This window comes from Equus quagga, unplaced genomic scaffold (assembly GCF_021613505.1).
Source record: "Equus quagga isolate Etosha38 unplaced genomic scaffold, UCLA_HA_Equagga_1.0 203_RagTag, whole genome shotgun sequence".
Lineage (NCBI taxonomy): Eukaryota > Metazoa > Chordata > Mammalia > Perissodactyla > Equidae > Equus > Equus quagga.
In genome coordinates, this window is record NW_025798627.1 from 72224 (window position 1) to 91318 (window position 19095).

The 19095-nt window shown below is 38.7% G+C and overlaps 1 protein-coding gene across 1 annotated transcript in view; it reads left to right on the plus strand.

Moving 5' to 3' along the window:
• The window catches only part of LOC124233517 (BTB/POZ domain-containing protein KCTD18-like), a 33478-nt gene extending 15711 nt beyond the window's left edge, over positions 1–17767 (plus strand). Inside the window, exons 6-7 of the mRNA XM_046650670.1 lie at positions 918–1020; positions 16177–17767. Of these exons, the coding sequence (XP_046506626.1) occupies positions 918–1020; positions 16177–16660 (587 nt within the window). The 3' untranslated portion in view covers positions 16661–17767. The remainder of the gene's footprint in view (positions 1–917; positions 1021–16176) is intronic.
• The last annotated feature ends 1328 nt before the right edge of the window (positions 17768–19095 follow it).

Genomic DNA, 19095 nt, shown 5'->3' on the forward strand with positions numbered 1-19095 from the left:
TCCACTTTCTGTCTCAATGGATTTGCCTATTCTGGATATTTCATATATATGGAGTCATATCATATATGACCTTTTGTGTCTGGCTTCATTCACCTAGCCTAATATTTTCAAGGTCCATTAGACTACAGCCTTCAATCAGAAATATCAGATTTAAAAGTTAAAATGAATTTGACTGGAATCTTAGTGTAACACATTAACTCAAATTATTCTTGTTTGAAAAGGTGCTTATAGGGTACTGATATCTCATAGTCACATAGTGGTTGCCTCTTACAGAGTGGTTCACAAAATTTACCTGATTTGATGGTCACAGCAACCCAGTGAGGTAGACAGGGAAAGTGTTAGAACCCGCACTGTCCAGTCCTTACACTACTACTAACACTAATATTATGACTTATAGTAAAAGCACCTAAGATCGCTTGAGTGCTTTGTCTGTGCCACGCCCCATTCTAAGAATTTTGCATTTATTTACTAATTTAATCCTCACAACAATCCTAAGAGGTGTATGTACTACTATTGTCATCATTTCATTTCACAGGTGAGAAAATTTAGGCACAAAAGGTAAGTAACGTTCTCAAGGTCATGTGATTAGTAAGACAGAAGTGAGGTTCAGACCCAGGCAGTCTTCGCTTCAAAGCCTGGGCCCTTAACCAGCACACACTCAGTTGCCCAGGGCCCATATAAAATCTTGCTGATTGTAAGTGGCAGAGCTGCGGCTGGTCTGGCTTTTCCTAGACCCAGGCCATGGCTGTGCTACTACTGCCCTGACTCTTCTTAGGAGCACTTCCTGTGTACACCTCCCTTTGTCAAATGGGAGGCATGGACCTCAAACTCTTTTTGGCCAGTCTTACTTGAAAGAGTGTTGCTGAATCTTTTGCAGTAAACAGTGGCTTTCTTCATGATGAATTTTTATCTTCCAGGTGTTAGCTACTGGCGGGTGCCTCATGAGCTGATAGAATGTTGGACTCTGGAAGAGCGGCCTTTACTTGGAAGCCTGCGTCACATGGCCCCAATTCGAAAGAGGTTATCTGTGTTCTGTTGATTTTTTAAAATCTGTGACCTATATTTTTACTGCCTTTATTGGAGAAGTGAATAATGGTTCTTGACCTTACTAAGCTTATTAGTCACCTAGATGAATATTCTGCCTTACCATCAAAATATAAATCTTGATAAATGCAGTCACCAAAACTATGTAAAACCTGGTAATAATTACGTAAAACTGAGTTATGATAGATTCTTTTTTGGAGAGTGTGATTTTAAAAATACTAGTGGACACAGTAGGAATGCTGCAGTATTTTTCCCTACAGAAGTGAAATCCCGGACTCTATTCGAAGAAGTCAAAATATTTATTAGACTTAATATTTGGGATTTCCTGTGACTTATTCTTAATTCCTTTCTCCTTTTTCTTCTCACAGATAGCATTTTTGTTTAATGATATATTCTAGTGTTCTATGAAATTATTAGCATTAAATTCATTCTACATCTGTGCCTTTTGCTGTGTTTTAAATACATTTAAAATCATATTTCTTTTTCATGGTCTGGGTATTATTCACGGTTTTCAGATGTTCTAATTTCTTGATCATCTACTCTAGAATTTGGAATTTTAGACTGCTTTCTTACTTCTGCCCTCTAGATCTTTCATAGAAATGCAGAGAAGTTTATTCAGTTTTTAGTGGTTAATCATCTCTTGTTAAAACAGATCTTTTTTCCTAAAGGATCTCATTTTATTATCATTATTTATTTTGTCTTTTGAACTTATAGTTAGCAAATATTATTTGGGTATAGATCAGTGGTTCTAACCTGGGGGCAATCTTGTCCTCCAGGGGATATTTGGTAGTATTTGAAGACACTGTGGAGTGCGGGATGCTACTGGCATCCAGCGGGTAGAGGCCACTGATGCTGTTAAACCTTCTAGAATCCACAGGGCAGCCCCCATAACAAAGAATTATCCACCCACAAATGGCAGTAGGGCTAAGGTTGAGAAACCTTGGTCTAGAGTCTAGTGGAAGATGTAGGCAGAAAACAAAGCAAGTAGGAATGGTTTTATGGAGACTTTCCTCTGTGTTAGTTGTCTTCCCCCTGGAACTTTGTTAAGCATCATTTTTGTTTCATGGGTACGATAATGATAATGATGACTTGGAAGTACTTGTGAGGTCCTGAAGAACCGTCTGACTCACTTGAGAAAATTTAGTTATGTTCAGTAGAGTTTTAGAGTTGGATATATTATATTCACATTCTTTATTACAAATGGCAATTTTGAAATCACCATGCTGTTATGATCCCTTTTCCAAGAATCGGAATTCACTTGTTGTATTTGCCTCTGAAAACACAACAGTGCTGGGTGAGAGGGAGAAGTCTTGGAGGATTGCTATTATACTTCATGTTCAGGAGCTGATCTTCATGAAGTAAAACTGATGGAAGCAGTAGGGGGAGCAGGCAAACTTTTGACAGTGGTTGTTTGATAGTTTTAAGGTCATTTAAAACAATATTCTGTGTGATTTATCCTTCATTTTGTTATGTGGTGTATCACACTGACTGATTTGCAGATGTTGAACCATCTTTGATCTCTGGAATAAATCCAACTTGATCATAGTGTATCATCCTCTTAAAGTGCTGTTGAGTTCAGTTTGCTAATATTTTGTTGAGAATTTTGTATGTATGTTCAGCAGGGATATTGGCCTATATTTTCTGTCTTGTGGCATCTTTGTCTGGTTTTGGTATCAGGGTAATGCTGACCTTATAAAATGAGTTTGGAAGAGTTCCCTCTTCTATTTTTTGGAAGAGTTTGAGAAGGATTTGTATTAATTCTTCTTTGAATGTTTGGTAGAATTCACCAGTGAAGCCATCTGGTCCTGGACTTTTGTTGGTAGGTTTTTGATTACTGATTCAATCTCCTTATTAGTAATCAGTCTGTTCAGATTTTCTTTTTCATCATGATTCAGTCTTGGTAGGTTGTATGTTTCTAGGAATTTATCTGTTTGTTCTAGGTTGTCCAATTTGTATGTACATAATTATCTATAGTAGTCTGTTCTTATCCTTTGTATGTCTCTGGTATCAGTTGTAACATCTCTTTCATTTCTGCTTTTATTTATTTGAGTCCTCTCTCTTTCTTTTCTTGGTGAGTCTAGCTAAAGGTTTGTCAAATTTTTCCCCCGCAGAGAATCAGCTGTTAGTTCAGTGATCTTTTCTCTTGTCTTTTTAGTGTCTATTTCATTTATTTCTGCTCTAATCTTTGTTATTTCCTTCCTTCTACTAACTTTGGGCTCCGTTTGTTCTTCTTTTTCCAGTTCCTTGAGGTGTAAAGTTAAGTTGTTTGTTTGAGCCTTTTCTTGTTTCTTGAGGTAGGCATTTATTGCTATGAACTTCCCTCTTAGAACTGCTTTTGCTGCCTCCCATAAATTTTGATATGTTACATTTCCATTTTTGTTTGTCTCAAGGTATTTTTTTTTTTAACGTCTCTTTTGTTTTCTTCTTTGACTCACTGGTTCTGTAGCATGTTGTTTCATCTTCATGTATTTGTTAATTTTCCAGTTTTCTTCATGTAATTAATTTCTAGTTTCATACCATTGTTGTTGGAAAAGATGCTTGATATCATTTCAGTCCTCTTAAATTTATTTAAAACTTGTTTTGTGCCCTAATATATGATCTATCTTGAAGAATGTTCCGTGTGCACTTGAAAAGAGTGTGTAGTCTGCTGATTTTGGATGGAATGTTCTTTATACATCTGTTAAGTCCATCTGGTCTAACATGTCGTTTAAAGTGATGTTTCCTTATTGATCTTCAGTCTGGATGATCTATCCATTGACGTAAGTGGGGTGTTAAAGTCCTCTTCTATTATTTTATTGCTGTCTATTTCTCCCTTTACGTCTGTTAATATTTCCTTTATATATTTAGGTGCTCCTATGTTGGATGCATAAATATTTACAAATATTGTATCCTCTTGTTGGATTGACCCCTTTATCATTATGTAATGCTCTTCTTTGTCTCTTATTACAGTCTCTGTTTTAAAGTCTATTTTGTGTGATATAAGTATAGCTACTCCAGCTTTCTTTTGGTTTCTATTTGCATGGAATATCTTTTTCCACCCCTTCACTTTCAGTCTGTGTGTGCCCTTAATCTAAAGTGAGTCTTGTGTAGGCAGCATATAGATGGGTCTTGCTTTTTTATCCATTCAGCTACTCTGTGTCTTTTGATTGGAGAATTTAGTCCATTTACATTTAAAGCAATTATTGATAGGTATGTGCTTATTTCCATTTTGTTAATAGTTTTCTGGCTGTTTTTGTAGTTCCTCTCTGTTCCTTTCTTCTTCTCTTGCTCTCTTTCTTTGTGGTTTGATGATTTTCTTTAGTTCTATCCCTCAATTCCTTTCTTTTTATCTTTTGTGTGTTTGCTATAGGTTTTTGCTTTGTGGTTACCATGAGGCTAACATATAACAGCTTATAACAGTCTATTTTTTAAAGTTAATTTTTATTGAGTTTATGATAGTTTACAATGTTGTGAAATTTCAGTTGTACATTATCGTTTGTCAGTCGTGTTGTGGGTGCACGCCTTCACCCTTTGTGCCCACCCCCTACCCCCACTTTCCCCTGGTAGCCACTAATCTGTTCTCTTTGTCTACATTTTTAAATTCCTCATATGAGTGGAGTCATAGATTGTCTTTCTCTATCTGGCTTATTTCACTTAACATAATTCCCTCAAGGTCCATCCATGTTGTTGTGAATGGGACAATTTTATTCTTTTCTATGGCTGAGTAGTATTCCATTGTATATATATTCCATATCTTCTTTATCCAATCGTCAGTTGATGAGCACTTAGGTTGCTTCCATGTCTTGCCTATTGTAAATGATGCTGCAATAAACATAGGGGTGCATGGGACTTTTGGAATTGCTGACTTCAAGTTCTTTGGGTAGATACCCAGTAGTGGGATGGCTGGATTGTATGGTAGTTCTATTTTTAATTTTTTGAGAAATCTCCATACTGTTTTCCTTAGTGACTGCACCAGTTTGCATTCCCACCAGCAGTGTATGAGGGTTCCTTTTTCTCCACAACCTTTCCAACATTTGTCACTTTTTGTTTTGGTTATTTTTGCCCTTCTAATGGGTGTAAGGTGATATCTTAGTGTAGTTTTGATTTACATTTCCCTGATGATCAGTGATGATGAACATCTTTTCATGTGCGTATTGGCCATCCGTATATCTTCTTTGGAGAAATGTCTGTTCATGTCTCCTGCCCATTTTTTGATCAGGTTGTTTGATTTTTTGTTGTTGAGTTGTGTGAGTTCTTTATATATTATGGATATTAACCCTTTGTTGGATGTATGACTTGCAAATATTTTTTCCCAGTTAATGGGTTGTTTTTTTGTTTCAATCCTGTTTTCCTTTGCCTTGAAGAAGCTCTTTAGTCTGATGAAGTCCCATTTGATTATTCTTTCTATTGTTTCCCTTGTCTGAGAAGACATGGTGTCCAAAAAGATCCTTTTAATACTGATGTCAAAGAGTGTACTGTCTACATTTTCTTCTAGAAGCCTTATGGTTTCAGGTCTTACCTTTAGGTCTTTGATCCATTTTGAGTTTATTTTGGTGAATGGTGAAAAAGAATTGTCAATTTTCATTCTTTTAGATGTGGCTTTCCAGTCTTCCCAGCACCATTTGTTGAAAAGACTTTCTTTTCTCCATCGTATGCCCTCAGCTCCTTTGTCGAAGATAAGCTGTCCATAGATATGTGGTTTTATTTCTGGGCTTTCAATTCTGTTCCATTGATCTGTGCACCTGTTTTTGTAACAGTACATGCTGTTTTGATTACTGTAGCTTTGTAGTATGTTTTGAAGTCAGGGATTGTGATGCCTCCAGTTTTGTTCTTTTTTCTCAGGACTGCTTTAGCAATTCGGGGTCTTTTGTTGCCCCATATGGATTTTAGGATTCTTTGTTCTAATTCTGTAAAGAATGTCATTGGGATTCTGATTGGGATTGCATTGAATCTCTAGATTGCTTTAGGTAGTATGGACATTTTAATTATGTTTATTCTTCCAATCCACGTGCATGGAATGTCTTTCCATTTGTTTATGTTGTCATCAATTTCTTTCAGGAAAGTTGTAGTTTTGATTGTATAGGTCTTTCACTTCCTTAGTTAAATCCACCCCAAGGTATTTTCTTCTTTTTGTTGCAATTGTGAATGGTATTGTGTTCTTGAGTTTTTTTCCTGTTAATTCATTATTAGAGTATAGAAATGCTACTGATTTATGTAAGTTGATTTTATACCCTGCAACATTGCTGTAGTTGCTGATCATTTCTAAAAGTTTTCCAGTGGATTCTTTGGGGTTTTCTATATATAAGATCATGTTGTCTGAAAACAGTGAGAGTTTCACTTCTTCCCTCCCTATTTGGATTCCTTTTATTCCTTTCTCTTGCCTAATTGCTCTGGTCAAAACCTCCAGTACTATGTTAAATAAGAGTGGTGATAGAGGGCATCCTTGTCTCGTTCCTGTTCTCAGGGGGATGGTGCTCAGTTTTTGCCCATTGAGTATGATGTTGGCTGTGGGTTTGTCATATACGGCCTTTATTATGTTGATGTAATTTCCTTCTATGCCCATTTTGTTCAGAGTTTTTATCATAAATGGCTGTTGGATCTTGTCAAATGCTTTCTCTACATCTAATGAGATGATCATGTGGTTTTTATTCCTCAGTTTGTTGATGTGGTGTATCACGTTGATTGATTTGCGGATGTTGAGCCATCCCTGTGTCCCTGGTATGAATCCCACTTGATCGTGAAATATGATCCTTTTGATGAATTGCTGAATTTGGATTGCAAAAATTTTGTTGAGAATTTTTTTCTTTTTAAGATTTTATTTTTCCTTTTTCTCCCCAAAGCCCCCTGGTACATAGCTGTATATTCTTAGTTGTGGGTCCTTCTAGTTGTGGTATGTGGGACGCCGCCTCAGCATGACTTGCCGAGTGGTGCCATGTCTGCACCCAGGATCTGACCTGGCGAAACCCTGGGCCACCGAAGCAGAGCACGCGAACTTAACTGCTCAGCTGCTGGGCCGGGCCCTGTTGAGTATTTTTGCATCTATGTTCATCAGCGATATTGGCCTATAGTTCTCCTTTTTCGTTCTGTCCTTGTCAGGCTTTGGTATCAGTGTGATGTTGGCCTTGTACAATGTGTTAGGAAGTGTTCCATCCTCCTTAATTTTTTGGAATAGGTTGAAAAGTATAGGTATTAAATCCTCTTTGAAAGTTTGGTATAATTCCCCAGGAAAGCCGTCTGGTTCTGGGGTTTTATTCTTTGGGATACTTTTGATTGCTGTTTCAATCTCTTTCCTTGTGATTGGCTTGTTCAGATTATCTGCTTCTTCTTGACTTAGTTTTGGGAGATTGTAAGAGTCTAAGAATTTGTCCATTTCCTCTAGGTTATCCATTTGTTGGCATATAGTTTTTCGTGGTATTCTCTTATAATCCATTGTATTTCTGTGGAGTCTGTTGTTATTTCTCCTCTCTCATTTCTGATTTTGTTTATTTGAGCTTTCTCTCTTTTTTTCTTTGTAAGTCTGGCTAGGGGTTTGTCAATTTTATTTATCTTCTCAAAGAACCATCTCTTTGTTTCATTAATCTTTTCTACTGCCTTTTTTGTTTCAGAAGCATTTATTTCTGCTCTGGTATTTATTATTTCTCACCTTCTGCTGACTTTGGGCTTTGTTTGTTCTTCTTTCTCTAATTCAGTTAGGTGTAGTTTGAGATTGCTTATTTGGGATTTTTCTTGTTTGTTAAGGTGTGCATGTATTGTGATGAATTTCCCTCTTAATACAGGTTTTGCTGCATCCCATATGAGTTGTTATGACATGTTATCGTTTTCATTTGTCTCCAGATATTTTTTGATTTCTCCTTTAATTTCTTCAGTGATCCATTGTTGTTCAATAGCATATTTATTCTCCACATCTTTGTCCCTTTGTCAGCTTTTTTCTTTGAATTAATTTCTAGCTTCATAGCATTATGATCAGAGAAGATGCTTGTTATTATATCACTTTTTTTAAATTTATAGAGGCTTGCCTTGTTTCCCAACATATGGTCTATCTTTGAGAATGTTCCGTGCGCTCTTGAGAAGAATGTGTATTCTGCTGTTTTTGGATGGAGTGTTCTGTGTATGTCTATTAAAGTCCAACTGTTTTAGCTTTTCATTTAATCCACTGTTTCCTTGTTGATTTTCTGTTTGGATGATCTGTCCAATGATGTGAGTGGGGTGTTGAGGTCCCCTACTATTATTGTGTTATTTTTGATACCTTCTTTTAGGTTTGTTAACAGTTGCTTTATGAACTTTGATTCTCCTGTGTTGGGTGCATAGATATTTATAAGCATTGTTTCTTCTTGATGTAGTGTCCCTTTGATCATTATATACTGCCCCATCTTGAAATCTACTTTGTTTGATATAAGCATTGCAATACCTGCTTTCTTTTGTTTGCCATTAGCTTGGAATATCGTCTTCCACCCCTTCACTCTTTATTTGTCATTGGAGCTCAGGTGTGTTTCCTGGAGGCAACAAATTGTTGGATCTTGTTCTTTAATCGATCTTGCCACTGTGTGTCTTTTTCTTGGAGAGTTCAGTCCGTTTATATTGAGGGTGATTATTGATGTATGATGGCTTAGTGCTGTCATTCTGTCACTCATTTTCCAATTTTCCCACATTTCCTTTGTTTCTCGTCCTGTGTGTTTTGGTCTTCCCATTGACTTCTGCAATTTCTTATGCTGTGTTTCTTAGTTTTTTTGTTATTTATTCTTTGTGTCTCTGTTCTGCTTTTTAGTTTAGTGGCTGCCCTGAAGTTTGTATTCAGAATCTCGTGCATAACATAGTCCATTTTCCGATGGCCTCTTGTTTCCTTAGTCTAAACTGATTCAGTCCCTTTCCTCCTCCCTTCCAACTTGTGTTGTGAGTTTGTGGTTAAAGTGACAAGATTGTCTTTGTTTTTGGAGTTTTCCTTCCTTTTATCCTAATATAGTTGAATATTTGCTATCCTCTTCTGATTCTGTTTGTCTCCTTACTCTGTTTTGTGACCCCTTTCTCCCTTGTTTTCTTTTTTCGGGTGTGAGGGCCTTCTTGAGGATTTCTTCTAGGGGTCATCTCGTGGCTACGAAGTCCCTTAGCTTTTGTTTCTCTGGGAAAGATTTAATTTCTCCCTCATATCTGAAGGATATTTTTGCTGGATATAGTATTCTTGGCTGAAGATTTTTAAAGTTTTGAATATGTCATTCCAATCTGTCCTAGCTTGTAAGGTTTCTGCAGAGAAATCCACTGAAAGTCTGATAGGAGTTCCTTTGTAGGTTATTTTCTTCAGCCTTGCTGCCCTGAGTATTCTTTCTCTGTCATTCATTTTTGCCAGTTTTACTACTATATGCCTTGCAGTAGGTCTTTTTACATTGACATATCTAGGAGATCTGAAAACTTCCTCCACACACATTTCTCTCTCATTCCCTAGATTTGGGAAGTTCTCTGCTATTATTTCTTTGAGCACGCTTTCTGCTCCATCCTCCTTTTCTTCACCTTCTTGGACACCTATAGTTCTTATGCTACATTTCCTCATTGAGTCAGCTATCTCTCAGAGATTTTCTTCATTTGTTTTTAGTCTTATTTCTCTCTCTTCCTGTGTCTGGTGCCATTCAACCTGTCTATCTTCGATTATGCTGATTTGCTCCTCTATGGTGTCCACACGAGCATTCAGGGTATCTGTATTTTGTTTTATCTGATCCATTGTATTTTTCATCTCTAGTATTTCTCATCGATTCTTCTTTATAGTTTCAATCTCTTTTATGAAGGAACTCCAGAACTCGTTGAATTGTTTCTGTATATTTTCTTTTACCTCATTGAATTTTTTGACGATAGCTATTCTGAATTCATTGTCATTTAGTTTACTTATTTCCAAGTCCTCAGGACATAATCCTGTGTATTTATTGTTTTCCTTCTCATCTGGAGCTTCTATGAATTGTTTGATGCTAGAAGAACGATCTTTCCTCGGTGATATTATTCTGTTGTAGTTACAGCCTATCACCACTAGATGGGGGTCGAGATCTGTGTTTTCTGAGCCCTCCGCCTTCAGGTGGTGCAGCACAGTGGGTTGTGGGAGGGGCACTTTCTCTTACCCCAAACCGGGGTTTCCTGATCAGCTCTCGCTATCTGGTCTCCTGGGGTCTTGGCTTGATGAGGTCACCCCTCACGAAAGCTTTCACCCTGTTAGAGTGCTTCCCTTGAGGCTACAAGGGCGCTAGAGAGTCCTGGGTGAGCCTGTGGATGCACAACCCCTCCCACATTCCTTCCCTCCCAGAGCCTCCCGAGCAGCGACCACAGTCTTTAGGGGAGGGAGCTAAGTCCTCTCTTACCCTGTTCCAGCTTCTCCCAGTGGGGCTCCAGCCTCTCCCCGCTCTGTTGTTTGGCTGCTGTGGATCTCCGAGGATTCCTGTGGTATTAGGATATTTTTTGTTGGAATACGGTTGCTCCTTTTTGTTGTATGTGGAGGGGAGAGAGTCCTGGGCAAACTCACTCCACCATGACGCTGACGTCACTCCTGTAGCAGTCTGTTTTGAGTTGATAACTCAAGTTTGATCCCATTCTAAACTTAACATTTTTACTCTACTCCCACATTTAAAAATTTTGATGTCATATTTTGCATCTTTTTATCTTGTGTATCCCTTTAATTATTATAATCACAGTTATTTTTACTGCCTTTGGCTTTTAACCTTCATACTAGTTTTATAAGCAATTAATCCACTGTCTTTACTGTATATTTACCTTTCCAGTGAGATTTATTCTTTCATATGTTCTTGTTAGTAATTAGCACCCTTTCTTTTTGGCTTAAAGAAGCCCCTTTAACATTTCTTGTAAGGCTGGTTTAGTGGTGATGAATTCCTTTAGCTTTTGTTTGTCTGGAAAACTGTTGATCTCTCCTTCAATTCTGAGTGATAACTTTGCCAGGTATTTTTGGTGAGATATTTTTTCCTATCAGCAATTTGAATATATTATGCCACTTCCTTCTGGTCCGCAAAATTTCTGCTCAAAAATCTGCTGATAGTTTTATAAGGGTTCCCTTGTATGTATATAACAAGTTGTTATTCTCTTGCTGCTTTTAAGATTGTCTTCTTGTCTTTAACTTTTGACATGTTAATTATAATGTGTCTTACTATGGGTCTCTGGGTTCCTCTTATTTGAAAGTCTCTGGGCTTTCTGGATCTGAGTGTCTGTTTATTTTCTCCGGTTAGAGAAGTTTTCAGTGCTTATTTCTTCAAATAAGATTTCTGCCCCTTTCTCTCTCTCTTCTTCTGGGAGCTCTATAATGTAAATGTTAGTCCATTTCATGTTGTCCCATAAGTCCCTTAAGCTATCTTCACTTTTATTCATTCTTTTTTTTCCCCCACCTCTGATTGGATGAGTTCCACTGCCCTGTCTTCGAGTTCACTGATCCTTTCTTCTGTGTCATCTAATCTGCTCTTAAACCCCTCTATAGTATTCTTCAGTTCAGTTGGTGTATTTTTCAGCTCTGTGACTTCTATTTGGTACTTTCTTATGTTTTCCGTCTCTTTGCTGAAGTTCTCACTGTGTTTATCCATTCTTCACCTGAGTTCAGTGAGCATCTTTATGACCATTACTTTTAACTATTTATCAGGTAAATTACTTATCTCCATTTCATTAAGGTTTTTTCTGAGCTTTTATCTTATTCTTTCATTTGGAACATATTCTTTTATTTCTTAATTTTGCTTGACTCTCTGTGTTGGTTTCTATACAGTAGATGAAACAACAAGGAGTGGCCTTGTGTAAGAGATGTACCTTGTTATTCTATCCAGGCCTACCTCTTGGTGGTCTCTCAATCTTCTGTGCTGGTCCAAGCAGCCTATTATATTTTTAATAGCTCCCAGTCATTGAGGATGTGCCAAGACCAATCAGTATACCAAAGGAGGTACCTCAGCACCTAGATTCAGGCTGACTGGAAGCTAGACCCTCAGGCAGCAGCTTTTAAAAGTATGCAAATATATACAGTCTTGTGGGCCTATGAGTGTAAGCCCTGCTGGCCATCAGAGCCAGGCAATATGGAGGTGTACCCTGGGCAACATTTGCAAAAATTGGGGCTCCAGCCAAGTGTATAAGCTCTTTTCTGGGAGATACTGGTGAGCTGGATCAAGGCAGAGGGAGAGCACCAAAATGGCATTCACAGCCTATGTTCCTTGAGAGCAGCTCTGTAGGCCAGTAGATGTGTGCCAAACCTGAAGCCTGCCCCTCAGAGCGAAGCTCCAGAACAAGCAAAGAGTCCTCCTTCACAGAAGGACTGGGGAGTGTGCTGTTGTCTGTACAGTGCCCTGGGGTGGTAGCCTGTCAAGAACTGTCCCTCCAATTGTCATAGTCTTGTAGGACCCAGGAATGCAAGACCCCCAGCCACCATAGCCAGGTGATCAAGGGGTGTCCCTTGGGCAGCAGTTGCAAAGACCAGGGCACCATGTTTAAAAACTAGGGCACCAAATGTGTGTAAAGCTCCCCTCCAGGAGACACTGGTGCTCTGAAGTGTGGCAGAGTGTGAAGATCGCCCCTGCCAGTCTCCATCCCCAGAAAGTGTCCCATGAGGCTCCTAAATGTGTGTGTTAAATTTGATGTCTGCTCCTCAGTCTGCTGCTTTAATATAAGAGGTGATGCTCCTTGTAAACAAGTAAACAAGTTGTTTACTTGCTCTTTGTAAACAAATAAACACATTCTTGTTTAAGTAAACAACTCCTTAAAGACTTGTTTAAGTCTAGCATGATTGGCTGCCTCTGAGCTGGGCCCCAGGGCAAGTGAGTCCAAGTGCATGAGCCCTTGAAGAGCCATTTCTCGGATTGCTACAGTCTTGTACATCTTGGGGCGTGAGCCCCATTGGTTTTCAAAGTTAGATGTTTTGGGGGCTCTTCTCTCAAGTGCATGTCTTAAAAAGTTGGGATGCCTGATGTGGGGCTCGAACCCTTCACTCCTCAGGGAGAAGCTCTGGGTTTTGAGTTCCCTCCTAGGTGTGAGTTGCCATGCTAGGGGTGGGGTTTATGGGGAGATCATGTCCCAGCCTCTCCCACCTGCTTCGATGTTGTTTTCTACTTGTTTGCCCAATGTGTAGTTGTCACTCAGCCAGCCTTTATGTTTTTTAAAGAGGAAGTTTTTCCATATGTTGCTGTAGGCTCAGTGTATCTGTGGTAGGAGGTGAGTTCAGGATCTTCCTACATTGCCATCTTGAACTGGAACCAATCTATCTTTTGGTTTTGATATCATATAAAAAATCATATGATCATCTCAATAGACGCAGAAAAAGCACTTGACAAAATTCAACATCCATTTATGATAAAAACTCTCAACAAAGTGGGTCCAGAGGAGTTGTACCTCAACATAATAAAGGCCACATACGACAAGCCCAAAGCTAAAGTCATACTCAATGGTGAAAAGCTGATGGCTTTTCCTTTAAGAAGAGGAACAAGACAAGGATGCCCACTCTCATCACTTTTATTCCACATGTTGGAAGTACTACCCAGAGCAGTTAGGCAAGAAAAAGAAATAAAAGGCATCAAAATTGGAAAGGAAGAACTAAAACTATCTTTATTTGCAGATGACATGATATTATGTATAGAAAACCCTAAAGACTTCATCAAAAAACTGTTAGAACTAATAAATGAATTCAATAAAGTTGCAGGATCAAAATCAACACACAAAAAATCTGTTGTGTTTCTATACACTAATAATGAGCTATCAGAAAGAGAAATTAAGAAAACAATCCTATTTACAATTGCACCAAAGAGAGTAAAATACCAGGGAGGTGAAGAACTTGTATACTGAAAGCTCCAAGACATTAATGAAAGAAACTGAAGAAGACACAAATAAATGGAAAGATATTCTGTGCTCATAGATTGGAAGAATTAATATTGTTAAAATGTTTATACGATCCAGAGCAATATATAGATTCAATGCAATCCCTATAAAAATTCCAATGGCATTTTTCACAGAAATAGAACAAACAATCCTAAAAAGTGTATGGAACCACAAAAGATCCCAAATAGCCTAAGCAATCTTGAGAAAGAAGAACAAAGCTGGAGGCATCACACTCCCTGATTTCAAACTATTTACAAAGCCATAGTAATCAAACAGTATGGTATTGGCACAAAAACAGACACATAGATCAATGGAACAGAATAGAGAGCCCAAAAATAAACCCATGCATATACGGTCAACTAATTTATGACAAAGAAGCCAAGAATATACAATGGGGAAAGGACAGTCTCTTCTATGAATGGTGCTTGAAAAATTGGATATCCACAGGCAAAAGAATGAAACTAGACCACTATCTTACACATACACAAAAATGGAACTCAAAATGGATTAAAGGCTTGAACATAAGACCCGAAATTATAAAACTCCTAGAAGAAAACATAGGCAGTAAACGCCTTCACATGTATCTTGGCAATGATTTTTTGGATTTGACACCAAAAGCAAGAGCAACAAAAGTAAAAATCAAAAAATAGGACTACATCAAACTAAAAAGCTTCTGCACAGCAAAGGGAATAATCAACAAAATGAAAATGCAGCCTATGGAATGGAAGAAAATATTTGCAAATCATATATCTGACAAGGGGTTAATATCCAAAATATGTATAAAGTACTCATACAACTGAACAGTTAAAAAACAACCAGTCCTATTAAAAAATGGGCAGAAGATCTGAAGAGAAATTTTTCCAAAGAAGACATACAGATGGCCATTAGGTACATAAAAAGATGCTCATCATCATTAATCATCAGGAAAATGCAAATCAAAACCACGTGAGTTAGCACCTCACACCTGTGTGTGGCTGTTATCAAAAAGTAGCTGTTATCAGAAAGACAGGAAATAAGTGTTGGTGAGGATGTAGAGAAAAGGGAATCTTTGTGCACTGTTAGTGGGAATGCAAATTGGTGTAGCCACTGTGGAAAACAGTATGGAGGTTCCTAAAAAAATTAAAAGTAGAACTGCTCTACAGTCCAGCAATTCCACTTCTGGGTATTTATTCAAAGAAAATGAAAACACTAACTCAAAAAGATATATGCACCCTCATGTTCATTGCAGCATTATTTACAATAGTCAAGATATGGAAACAACCTAAGTGTCCATTGATGGATGAATGGATAAAGAGATTGTGGTATAAACGTAGAATGAAATATTATTTAGCCATAAAAAAGAGTGAAATTTTGCCATTTGTGACAACATGGATGGACCTTGAGGGCATTATGCTAAGTGAAATGTCGGACAAAGACAAATACCAGATGATCTCTGATCTCTCTTATATGTGGAATCTTAAAAAACACCACAACCAAGCTAATAGATACAGAGACCAGATCGGTGATTTCTAGAGGCAGGAGGTGTGGATGGGGTAGGAAAAAAGGGTGAACTATTTTTTTGTATTTTTTTAGTTTAAGTAATTGAATAAAAAAAATTAAAAAAATAAAATGCTGTTCCCCCTTAGGCTTTTTATAATGAATGGCAAACAGTTCAGGACTCTGAAGGTTTTTCCAAGACTTCTCAAATTGAAAAAGCATTTAACTGTGTTATGGGTTTGACCATTCTAGCAGTTCACAAAGTGTGTTCCACAGAATGCTAATTTTACTGGTGCCAAAGATTGTATTACAGAATGATTGGGAAATGTGGATGGAACAAAGTGAAACAGGTGTCTGCTATATGCCTTCTCAGAACTTTCAATTTGTTGATAGAGATTTTAAAGCGTCAAGAGAACAAAATATGCACTAGCGTTTCTCCAGTTTCTTTGACTGTGAAACCCTTTTTCCCTCAGTAAATCTCTTGAAACTGCTGTTCCCAGAAAAACAGCTTGGGTCTTCCCGCTTATCCTCTGGATCACATCAGGATTCTTGGGAGCAGTCATATGCCGTATAATTCCAGTGTAACACTCCACATTTTAACTTGTCATTGGTATTAACATTATGTGTGATTTTAAAAGAGTTTGTATTCAGACTGAAACAATCTTTTATAAACTTGGTAATTTACTTACTGACCTTGGTGGGAGATGATAGGGAGATAGTAGGTTGATACCTTTTAACCTCTTGACTCAAATTCTTGACAAAAACCTTTTAATTCCCCTGACAGTAAACTTTGGAGACGTTTTCATTAGTTACTGAGCCTCTAAATGCTGACGGTGACTTCTGTATTTACAGGCGACTGGTAGAGTTCAATGAAGAGGAAGAAGGTGTGAACTGTAAGACTGGTCCTAAGCCAGTCAGATTTGTGGGCCCTTCCACCAGCACCCAAATTAAAGTCAAGAACTCGGCTTCCGTCCGGGTGTCTCCGGCCCGAGCGCCCCAGGCCTGGTCCCGGGCGCCGGTGAGCCGGGCTCCGGGCGGGAAGGCAGCGCCGCGCCCTGCGCCCTCCGCAGCCCCGGCCCCGGCGGGCACTGGGGGGCCCGGGCATTCCCAGGCTTCCTGCGGGTCCGCGAGTGCTGAGAATGGAGCCACGCATCCACCTCCAGCCAAGGTTCTGCTCGCGGACAAGAAGGGCACCCCGCACCGAGTGATCAAGCTGAAGCGGACCCCGCTGAGCACCGCCGGCACAGCAGCCCGGCCCGCGGGGCCCCCGCCACCCCCCGGAGCCCCCAGCGCCTTGGGCGTGCGGACTGAAAACGGGCAGGACAAGACTGGCTGATGGTGACGGCGGACTCAGGACGCCCGGTTCGCCTCCCGAGCTCCCGCCCGCGTGTTCTCCGTGCCGGAGAGCTGTGGCCTCCGGTCCTCGTTAGGGTCGTCCCGGGAAAGGGAACCGGCGGGCAGGAGTGGAGCAGGGAGACTTGAAGTGGCTGGGCCTATGTTTACTGCTCATTCTCCCAACTTTTAAATGATTATTTGTCTAGGGGACATTTTGAATTTCAGGTTTGTTTTCTTTTAATGGTTCGTTGGTATTAAGACAACAGAACAGCACAGCGGTCACCACTGGAGAAGTCCACTTTGTTGCTGAAATAATTACAGACTTTAGGCCCTTCGGTAACGTCACTCGCTGCAGCCCAGGGCCGGGAGTGGGGTTTGGGCCCTGGTACCCGGTCTGGTGAGGGGAGGGTGAGGTGGGCGCTCTCCCGCGGCCAGACTGATGGCAGAGAAGGAAGCTCAGGGCGAACTCCCCACACGCGCCTCCCAGGCTCCAAGGCCCGGAGGAAGAGGCTGGGAGCACCCGCACGGTGATGGAGAGCGCACTTTGACTCTCACTCCATTGGACTGTTTTCTCTCCTGGATTGGCTTTTCTCGCTTTTCCCTTAGCAGATTTATTTATACATCACAAGAAGATTTCTTGGGTTAAGAACTATATAACATGTCTTTGGGAAGAATTATTGAACTATTTTAATTTGAATAGCGAAGTTTTGAAAGTATTCTGAAAAAGAGAAGTTAAAAGTTTAACTTTTTAACTAAAGTTAATATTTGCTTTTTAGAAATGACCATTGAAGAGTCATTCTGATTATACAATATGATTTTTTATGCGTAAATTTCCACATAACTTGAATTTAATATTTTTAAACAAAACATTTTGATTACTCCTCTATTTTTCCACAACTATTCAGTTGTATGTGTTTACTGTTACGTGTTATGTTTTATAATTGGATCACATATTTTCTACCTTCAGAAAGCAGTATGCCTTCAGTGTGTTAAAAGTAAGTTCATAAAGCAGGGTACTTTTTATTCAATGCCTATCATTGTACTTGCATTGCTTTGAAAGAGTAAAGCAAATATACTCAAAACATTACTTTTTACAAAATAAAGTAAAACTTTTCCATAAAACGTGCCATTTTCCATGATTGTACTTATTTTTAAACCTTGGAGCTCTCTAGTATTTCAAAGGCTTGTTCGTTTATATAGGTTATCTGTTTCTGCTTACAAAATTGCTTTCTTGTCTAGGTAATGTAGGAAATAATTAAACCAGTTTTAGATAGCTATCCAAATACCAGCAACCTTTTAAAATAGGTGGTTTATTTGGCTAGGAAAAGTGAATATTTAACTGAAGATTCATGAGTGACATTCCCCTGTGGAATATATAAAATATTCAGTCACCTTGAAAAATACTATTATAAAGAATTCAGGCTTTCTGAAAATCAAAGACCATAGTGAATTTTGAGAATTTCCAATGAGGACATTATTAGTATTACTTGATTTAGGACATTTTGAATTGCTGATTCACGTAAGAAAATTTCCTACTAATAAGCATATAATATGTTTTATTCCTGATAAACATTATCTGGAAAGGAAATGTGTTGAAGATTAATCATGGGTGATTCAGTCAACAGCCTGCATTTCTTTGCATCAGTGGTTTAAGAGAAGTCTGTGTAGCACATTTAGCCTTTATTTATAAGAAGAGAGTTTTTGGAATAATTATTGAGCTGTGGTGCAGCTGAGGTGGAAAGAGAAACGTTCCCTTATGAGTATCAGGAGTCAAAGTCAAACGCAGGATTTTTGAGGAACTTGAACACTAGTTTATTTGGGTTCGGCTCCCTGGGGATTAGGTTAATTTCACATGAAGACACATTTTTCCTAATACCCGGCTCTACAAACATAAAAGAGTTGGTAATTTATCATACTCCATTGCTCTTCCTGGAAAATAAAAAATTATTTAAAAAAAGGAAAGCATGTTTTATAAATAGTGATTCAGTATCATTACTTTGGAAAAGGAAGTTTATGCAGTTGATGGGTCAGAGGGCACAATAGAAATTCCTAATGGTGAGTAGGATATTAAGTATTGCTCATACAAAAAAACATAGTTGACCGTGCCCTTCCAGGTAACCTGTGTCTTGAAAACTGGTTTGCCCTGATTCAGACAGGTTAGTTGTATCGTGGAGAGCCTAAGGCTGGCAATGGGGACCTACTGAAAGAGTTGTTTAACTTATATTTTTAAGTAAGTTTTTGTTTCAATATTGCCTTACGTTATGGTTTATATTTTCGTGTATTTTGTTTCATTGTGTTCATTTTGCTTTTTAGTTTCAGAACAACATAATGAAGGTATTCATTCCCAGTTCTTTGAAGATCAGGAAAATGAGGCCCAGCCAAGTTAAGGCTGTACAATAATGGCCCCACCCCGGCCCCAGCACACACACACACACA